General features: G+C 37.3%; 1 protein-coding gene across 1 annotated transcript; it reads left to right on the top strand.

Moving 5' to 3' along the window:
* Window positions 1-1,050: 1,050 nt before the first annotated feature.
* LOC139155468 (uncharacterized) lies at window positions 1,051-8,543 on the top strand. The gene is made up of 8 exons (XM_070730605.1): window positions 1,051-1,098; window positions 1,822-1,861; window positions 3,143-3,255; window positions 5,280-5,411; window positions 6,458-6,499; window positions 6,641-6,685; window positions 7,570-7,614; window positions 8,483-8,543. Exons 3-8 carry the CDS (start codon window positions 3,167-3,169, stop codon window positions 8,541-8,543), a joined length of 414 nt encoding a protein of 137 aa, XP_070586706.1. The 5' UTR covers window positions 1,051-1,098; window positions 1,822-1,861; window positions 3,143-3,166.
* The last annotated feature ends 994 nt before the right edge of the window (window positions 8,544-9,537 follow it).

Below are 9,537 nucleotides of genomic sequence, written 5' to 3'. Positions count from 1 at the left end.
CCCATCTCTATATACTTGTAAGATTCTTACAAATTTTGTATCAGCATCTGGGGAGAATTGTGTAATTAGTGATGGCCTACCAAAACTTTTACTACCACACTGTGGGTGTGGCTTATGCAGGATGCCCTGCATTTTCTTTTAACATCTTTCAGTGTAAATTGGGTGCTCTAGTGTAGAGCTCCATTTTTGCTACTCCACTGCATTAGAATTATTAAAGATTGTTTGTATCTATATTAATTGGATTAATTGTACTATTGTGTCTTGTGTATGATGTGAGCCACCCTGAGTGCTCGGAGAGGGGAGGCATAGATATGCAATTAAACTAAAGTAAACTAATTAATAAAACTGGATTGGTAAAACTGCTGTTGTTTTTAAAAAGTAGGTGGGTCCGAATATATTTTTTTTCTGAGGAAAAGAGCTTTTATGTTAAAATATACGAAGGCTTATCTTTCACTTTACCTCTCTCTGTTTAACCTTTGTTTAACCTCTCTCTGTTTTACGTTTGTTTAACCTCTCTTTGTTTTACCTCTTTTTGTTTCACCTTGCAGATACCAAAGCCACGTAATGCACCTTACATCAATTGGAAGCTGGCTTTTTCAGTCACAATGGCGATGCTACTTGCCCTAATGTTTTCTGGGTTGTTGGTAAGCTAAAATATTTTTCTACAGATCCTTATATTAATAGACCATATTACTGCAGCCAGGATTTAATATAATCTCACCTCAGTAAAGGGTGGGATTGGCTTTTCTAAAATTATTGCTAAGAGGAATGAACGGGGGTAATTGAATGGGTGCATTAAGTTTGGATTCATTCAATTCTGAGAGAGAACGTCTGGCCGGGAGGCTATATTTGCTCCATAAGACCTTCTTATGAGATTGACCCAGACCATGTTGGAGACCCCTCACCTTTTTATAAGCAGAAGATTGAGAAAAAGAAGAATTTCTTATTGAAAAACATAGGAGAAAACATTGGTCTCTGTGACAGTCATTGATCACTGTGAAAAATATTTACATTTATCTGTCACTTCTGTTTTTGTATTCAACAGTTATATTGTAAAAAAAATAATCAAGTAAGAGATGGAACCTCTCCTGTAAGAAGGTAACTCCTAGAGTAATTTTTGAATATTGTTCAACTGTTTGGAATCCCCACCATATATTTGACCTCAGTGCGATCATGGTGGGAGTGGCAGGCCTTGGGGGACAGGCTCGTTCAGGCTTTGTAATGCCTTCAGCCGAGGGGAAAAGTCTGGCAGGTCTTGGTGGATATGCTTGTTCAGGCTCCGGAGCATGGCCGCCCATCATGGCCAACCTTCCTACCGTGGGCCAACCCTCCTACCATGGGCTGCCAGGCGGCCTCGGCAACATTTGATGTATAAGATGCACCCAATTTTTAAAGCACCATTTTGAGATTAAAAAGTACATCTTATATACTGAAAAATAGAGTAAATAAATGTGAAACTGTATACTGTGAAAAATTATGTTTATGAGGAACAGTCTCAAGGTTACATGGCAATGCATTTATAAGTTTCACTCTTTAAAAAAACAAAATTTAATTGAGAAAATACTGCATCTAAAAGTTGAAAACACTGAAATTTTTTTTTGCTGGATGAATATGTATGTTTACATTGGCTTCCTCCTACTTTCCTCATTTGGTGGTCATATCCTTTTTTCCCTTCTTGTCTTGTAAACGTTCAATTATTTTCAGTGCTAAATAAACATAAAAGTTCAAAAATTCAGGACGACATTCATACTAACTAAGCCAAAAATAAGTAAAAGCCCAAAGGTCTCACTATTTTTCTCTTTAATTGTTTTCTTTAAGTAGAATTCTGGATACACAGAAGGAAGAAACACCTGAAAAACAGGTATGTAAGTGCAGAAGCAACCACTGGTGATCTGACTATATTCAATTTTCTTATTGGATCTGATAAAAATGGCTCCACATTCCCAAAAGTATTGTAGAAAATAACAACAACAACAACAACACAAAAGTGGGATACCAAATCTCAATATAACCTGGCAAGATAAATCTATTAAATATGGGTGACTTTAAAATATATGCGAAAAGCCCCTTGAACTTAGATCAATACTCAACACAGTTCAACTGTTCAGCAGTGAGATCATAACAAACTTTGGACTTGAAAAATGTGCTATATTATCCATGCAGCGAGGAAAAAAGAAAGAAAGAAGGAATAGAACTGGGAAATGGAACCATAGTGAAAGCATTAGCAAAGGATACTGGTTAGAAATAGTTAGGCATATAATACATAGATTAGGGAAACGTATAGACTAGGGAAGATTGTCACACTGCAGGAATAAATTAAGTAAGAATATAAAAATGGACTGAAGCACGACGGCATAATTTTGATAGAAAAACAGTAAAGAGAAATTTAGATAGCTATAGCATTTTGAATTCAAATGAAAGCGAAAAATAATTTCTGAAATCCGGGTGATAGAATTTGAAAATGAGGCAGCATAGGATGAATGATGTGTACCAGAACAAATTGGATCAATAATTAGGAAATTTTGATTAAGAATTTGGCATTTGATATTATATTTTTTTATATTTTAATTTGAGATATGTGAATTTGAATCTCTGTAAAGACTGGAAAAACAATAAAAAATTTATACCCCCACCCCCCAAAAGAAATAGTGAGGCATATTGGAAATAGATAACATCTTGAATGGAAAAGTGAAAGAGTCAATGCAAAAGGGTCCGCAAAATATTAAAATCAAAGCTGAATGCTGAAAACATAATTAAATCCATTAATACATGGGCAATTCCAGTGATAAACTACTAAACTTGAATCATCAACTGGACTTCAGCTGAACTGGACAATCTGGAGAGCAAAACACACAAACATTTGAATACATCCAGTGAAATCGACAGGTTGCACCTTTCAAGAAAAATAGGGGTCAGAAGGCTTTCTTTCTTTCTCTCCCCCACCCCCAAATCCGACTTTGTGGCTTCCAGACCCCCACCCAGGGCAGCAGCTGATCTATGATTGCGCTTCCTGCTCAGGAAGAACCTCCATTCCAGGATCAGGAATTTGAATCTGAGATATAAATAAAATGGTAATGAACCACTAATATTAAAACCTCTGAAGTTTTATTATAACTTTTTCACATCTTTTCCTCATGTCTAGAGTTCAGAATCTTCTTTCTACAATATGTATCCACTACCTCCTGATGAACTTCTAGAAAAACTTCGTGAAGAATCCTTCAAAGAGGAAATTATATTCAATCGTGAAAGACCAAGGTATTTTTCTTTTCTTTTTCCCCCACTTGGCACATATCACAAGAAAGAAATTCACAAAACATGATGATAGTGAGGAGGAGGAGGAGGAGGAGGAGGAGGAGGAGGAGGATGCATTTAATCATGTCCAACAAACTCTTGGCAATTCTATGGACCAGATCTCGCCACATTTTCCTATCTTGCACTACTTCCTTCTGGTTGATCTCTGGCTTTGATAGTGTCCAGGCACCATGTTCTTTGATAGCCTGGCTTCCATTTACTGCTGATTCTTCCAAATGCATTCTCCAGCGAACTCCTCTGCATGAGATGACCAAGGTAAAACTAGAGAGATAATCATTCCATTCTGAAACCTACAGAACATCTTTATATTTCTCATTACAAAATTGTGGAACAAATTTGGATTTCTTCAACTGGGATCATTATAATGCACTTTACGTGGGGCTAACTTTGAAGATCACTTCAACTACCCTTGAAGGCAGCTCAGGAGCTACAACTGGCCTCTAAACTACATGCAGCCCTAGGTTGTCAATCTTACAATCACTGTTGTATGAGCTGTGTTGGCTCCCAGTTTTCTTTTGGGTGTAATTCAAGTGCCTGCTTGTCACTTTTAAATCCCATCATGACAGAGATCAGAATATTGGCAGGATCACTTCTCCCTGACAGCATCTGCCCTTCCTACCAGATCGGACAGGTAGTTATTCTCCAGGTCCTTTCCTGAAGTCTTGCCATCCAGTGGGAGGTGTGCCTTTTTCTGTGGCTGTCCCTACTTTATGAAGCACTCTTTCCCCAAAAGATTGAGCAAACCCAGGTGCAGAGATAGAAAAACAAGCTGGAGGTGAAACATCTCAAAGGAAGGACTGCAGACCCTGGTTTCTGTTTTCATTTTATGGTTTATTAATTTTGTTTAAGATGGGCAGCCATACAAATATTTCTTATAGAGGTAAAAGTGTGGCATTCCATAGAAATGCTTACTTTCTTCTTCCATTGAAAAAAGTCACAACATACCTATAAGAATGAAGAAATGTATGCAATTGCAGATGTTTCCCCTGTTGATTGCAAAATTTGGATGCTCTCTTCATATACTACTTCTGTAGTTTGCTGGGGATACCAATTAGCTTTTCTGACAATGGCTATTTTCTCTAAACATGGGCATACCCCACTGCAGAGCTAATATATATGTAATATTCTTTTGAAAATAGGTTTGTTTAAAAACCATCTGGTACAAGGCTTGTATATGAAGAAGTAACCATACACGTTGAAAATGTGTTAGATTTTATTGGTGTACAACAAATTATAATTTCTGTGCTTCTTTATTTATCAGATCTCCAGAAATACCTCAGTCTTTACCAATAACATAAGTTACTACTGTTCATATGTGAAAAACTATTAGTAATGTTGTCTTCCGTTTTAAAATTTTGAGCACCACATCAATTCTTCTACATTTTTATTGAAATGAAATTATTAGAAAACTTTAGAGTGCACTAAAGTAATTAAGCAGAGTTTAAAACATTGGAAGAATACTTATGATATATAATTGAAAATTTTATTTTTCAATATATTTATATATACTGTATATTAGACTATTATAGAACATTCTCTGGAATTATGTATCTTATTTTTAAATATAATTATATTTTCCTGATATTTTAGTAATCCAAAAGCAGAAATATAATCAATCAATTAATACTTTAGAAACAGCTGCATCTGATAAAGACCCAATTGTTGCAGTGGTTTAGATACCATGCTAGAAATCAAGAGATGATGAGTTCTAGTCTCACCTTGGGCATAAAACAATGGCAAACCACTTCTGAAATCTTTCCAAAAAACCCGCAGGGACAATCCAGACATTTGCCAGAAGTCAACACTGATATGAAGGCATGCATAAAAATAATGATTGTTAAACAAATAAATGTACAAAATGTACAAAAAATATTTATGTAGATCCCTCAAAACTATTTAATACCACCTGAGTGCTGGACCAATTAAACAAACTTGGATTCATTTCTGTTTCTGCTTTATCTCCCTAGGAAGTTAATATCTTTAACAGCAACCAGACCTCCACCTGCAGCTCCACCTTCATCCCCTGTCTCATCTCCAAAGCCAGGACCAGCACCAGCACCATCTCCAACACCTGGTAAAAAGGCCAGTTCAAAGAAAATGTGAGTATCTGTAGAATTATATATGTGGGATAGAGTAGAGCCTGTTAAAATGCCAATTGAAAGTATCTGTAGAGTTATATGTGTTGGATAGAATAGAGCTATTAAAATGCCAATTGAAAGTGAGTATCAATAGAGTTATATGTGTGGGGTAGTATTTATACTTGATGGTAGATCCACCCATAGATTCTGATTGATTCATTTTATGAAAGAGCTATGGTGGCACAGTGGTTAGAATGCGGTATTGCAGGCTAACTCAATTGCTCACTGCCAGGAGTTCATTCCTGACCGGCTCAAGATTGACTCAGCCTTCCATTCTTCCAGTGTCATTAAAATGAAGATTCAGGTTGTTGGGGGCAATAGGTTGACTCTGTAAACTGTTTAGAGAGAGCTCTAAAGCACTGTGAAACAGTATATAAATCTCGATGCTAACAGATATGAGTGGGGTGGCGCAGCAGGTAGAGTGCTGTACTGCAAGCCACTGAAGCTGACTTGTAGAACTGAAGGTCAGCAGTTCAAATCTCATCACCGGCTCAAAGTTGACTCAGCCTTCCATCCTTCCGAGGTGTGTAAAATGAGGACCCGGATTGTGGGGGCAATAGCCTTGCTCTTTTAAAAAAGTGCTATTGCTAACATGTTGTAAGCCGCCCTGAGTCTAAGGAGAAGAGCGGCATAAAAATCGAATAAATAAATAAATAGCTGGAGTAATATATGGTTTAATATGTTTAGATTGGAATTTGTGGTAGGCACGTTCCAGAGGACAATTTATCTACAGCATGTTTCTTAATCACAAAATTTTTAAAATGACTGGATGCCATCTCCCAAAATTCCCTAGCCAGCCACGCTTAATATTAACATCTTAATGCTCTTCGAGAAAATCTAAAATCTATATCTAAAGTCTAAAACGTCCTTGCATTTTAAGAAGTTTGAAAAGAAATGAGCCATTATCCTTCCCAGAAAAATGTATCCCTGGGAGGAATGCAATCTTAATTGTAACAAACTTCTTTTTAACTTCTGTTGTGTTAAAACACCTTTCTCTTTTTTGTCAGGTCTGAAAAAGAGGCACCCATTATTGAGGAATTACCAACTGAGTGAGTAGTAAATGTATCTCAAGGATTGTTATTTAACTTATAACTTTTTTTCCTTCAAAATATTTCCTGGGAAGGAGACAATCTTAGTGGTAGCAGAATTCTTTTTAACTTCTGTTAAAACACCTTTCCGTTCTTTGTCAGGTCTGAAAAAGAGGCAGCCGAGAGTGAAGCTACACCAAAGACTGAGTGAGTAGTACAGTCTGTCAAGGGATCTTTTTAACTTTAACTGGATTTAAGTCAGTTGACCTAGCCCTAATGAACCAAGATTGCAAGACATCCCCTAACCTCTTCCATCCCCCAGCTCCCAGTGTAGAGTAGGCAAAAGAACAGGGGAAACCTAAAAGGCAGTGCCGCTGACAGAAATGTCTATTCGGTCACCGAAAGCAACCAATAGTCACACTGATACAAGGGGAGAGTGGACGGGTACCTGCAACAGGGCTGATGAATCGATTTGAAAAGGAGGGGAGAGTGGTGAGCCCATCCCTTATGTAAGACATTTTTTAGTAATTGAACACATTATAGATTCTAAGAGCATTCTGAATTAAAAATTTAAATTGGGGGAAGCAGAACTAGCAAGCAGAGGATGCCTCCTAGTTCTAGCAGTCACTAACCAGGCTGAAACTACAAGGCAAAAAGCAGCATTCTTCCCAGACTGTCCCATTTAGGAACCTATACAAAAAAGCAAGCTTTCATACAAGCAATAATGGATGCAGCACAGGCAGTTCTTGAGACTCCTAGAGTGGTCCATGTTATATCACTGCAACTGCCATGTTACATCACTGCAAACTCCCACCGCCACCACTGATCATCCTGCTCCCCACTTTCCCATCTTTTATCTTTTAATTATCTTTTATTGGTTAACTCTGTCTTTGATTATAGCCGTTTTTATAATCTTAGAAATATTTATTTTTTTCCTGCTGTAAGCCACCCAGGGTTGCTTAGGAATAAGATGGGTGGCAATTAAATCGAATGAATTAACAGATAAATAACTAGGGCAAGCTGACCAAGTGATGATAAAATTTTCATTTGCTGCCAGAAAAATACTTAAATTCTGCTATTTCTTTTACCAGGGCTTCCGAAAGAGAGGAAGGAACTGAAGCTACTTCAAAGAAAACGTAAGTAGCTACAGGGTGCAAGTCAGGAGTATTTCTCTTTAATAATTTTTGAAGTGATTCAGAATGCATGATAAGATATTTAATGTTTAAAACATCTCATAATATCGTCATTTTATTTCACTGTTAAACCATAGAAAGAAAAAGTGTTTGACTCCTAAGTATTTACATTTAGATACCACAATAAGAATTCTACCAAACACGGTTTATTAGAAATAAGCGGTACCGTTTTTTAAAGTTGCACCCATTGTATTCCTCCTATTGAAGTACAATATTTTATTTAGCACAGATGCTTGTTTACAGGGTTACAGAAAGTCACACATTTAATTTATTTATTAAACAAATGGATGTAATAGCCCAACACACATATACATAATTACAGTGGCTTACAACATTTATTTAACATTTATTAATTACTTTCATTTAAACATGTCAAAAAAGAGAAGCTGTCACTCAGCATTTCTTTCCTGAGTCTTGTTGGAAGGCCAATGCGAGGCCTCTGGAAACGTACTGCTCATCTTAGGGCTTCATTTCTCCCTTTCCCTAGCCTTACCAAAGATAGAAAGTGATGCTGCCAGACCCAAAGTAGCTATTGGGAGAAGATTCTATGGGTGGCTACCGAGGCCTTTTCTCTTAGAGCAAATGGCTGTGATGCAGTTCTGAAATACTGAAATTCTTGCTCTTCTCAGAAAAATATTGGCATCTCAATACATGGATATTACTTTAGAAGAATATGAGATTAAGGGTACTGTATCTGAGATTAAGGGTACTGTATCTATTATAATAATAGCTAGACAAAATTTGAACAGACTTATTAGAAGAATATGTAGTTTTATAATTACATCATCTTTTATTCCGTTTATATCTGCAGAAGTTCAGAAGAGGGAGAGGGAGAGGAGGAAGAAGAAGAAGAGGAGGAAGAAGAAGACTAATCCAAATTTTAAATGATTATTATTGTATATAGTATTGGATTATTGTATATAGTATTGGATTATTATTGGCATATTATTGTATATAGTTTTGCATTATTATTGGCATGTTATAGTATATAGTATTGGATTATTAAACACATTTCAAACACACTTTGTTATTGTTATGTTTATCCTGAGGTTTAAAATCATTTCAGAATAGCTATTCGCCCATTGGGAGCAACTGCAACTGTGTTTGGCTACGGTTCTCATTATTCATGGGACCAGTAATGGGCAGCCAAAATTTTTACCATGGGTATGGTTTAGTGGTCATGTGACTGGATAGCAGTGGCTTGAAGCCCATGTGATCAGGTGGGAATGGCTTGAACGATCAAGTGAACTGTTAAGTCCTCGACTTACAACCTTACCAGTGTTGCTCGCTGGGACACAATTTGCTTTGTGTTTCCTGCACTCTCCTTCCTGGGTTGCCCCTCATCCACCTTAGGCTGGGTAGCTAGGCGAATGGGTACTGCCAGAAGCATAAATGCTGCCAGCGCTGCTTCTACCCACTGCTTCTGCTTGCACCTCAGATGGAGGGTGATTTTGGGAGTGATTTGGGATGGTATAAGAATCATCTGGAGAGGTGATTTTGGGAACAATTTGGGGTGGAGGAGGAAGCTTTTGGAGGGGTGATTTTGGAGCCGATTTGGGATGGGATAGGAAGTGTTAAACATTCATGAAGAAGTTCCAGAGTTCAGAATCTGCCTGATGCCTCCTGAGCCATCCTGATTGGTGGCTTTGTTTGGCGAGAGACTTGTTACCATGTCAGATAGAGTTTGTTACATTGTGGTCCCTATAAATACAAAAGCCGCGGCACTTCCTTTCAAGCTATTTTAACTGTAATCCGTTTGCATTAACCCTGTCAACTCTAGTCGAATAAGCAACTGATAATTTTACCAGTTAAGTCTCCGAGTATTTTTCATTGGCGACGAGGGTGGTTGAACCTCCGTTTCAACCT

This window comes from Erythrolamprus reginae, unplaced genomic scaffold (genome assembly GCF_031021105.1).
Source record: "Erythrolamprus reginae isolate rEryReg1 unplaced genomic scaffold, rEryReg1.hap1 H_2, whole genome shotgun sequence".
In the NCBI taxonomy this organism is placed as follows: domain Eukaryota; kingdom Metazoa; phylum Chordata; class Lepidosauria; order Squamata; family Dipsadidae; genus Erythrolamprus; species Erythrolamprus reginae.
Note: the sequence above shows the minus strand (reverse complement) of the source record. Positions and strands in the feature narration are given on the sequence as shown.

Bases quoted from the DNA above. Each gene is read 5' to 3' on its own strand.
- LOC139155468 (XM_070730605.1), top strand. From the start codon at position 3,167: ATGTATCCACTACCTCCTGATGAACTTCTAGAAAAACTTCGTGAAGAA. The intron at 6,500-6,640 runs GTGAGTAGTAAA...GTTCTTTGTCAG, and splicing joins ATTGAGGAATTACCAACTGA to GTCTGAAAAAGAGGCAGCCG. The intron at 6,686-7,569 runs GTGAGTAGTACA...TTCTTTTACCAG, and splicing joins GAAGCTACACCAAAGACTGA to GGCTTCCGAAAGAGAGGAAG.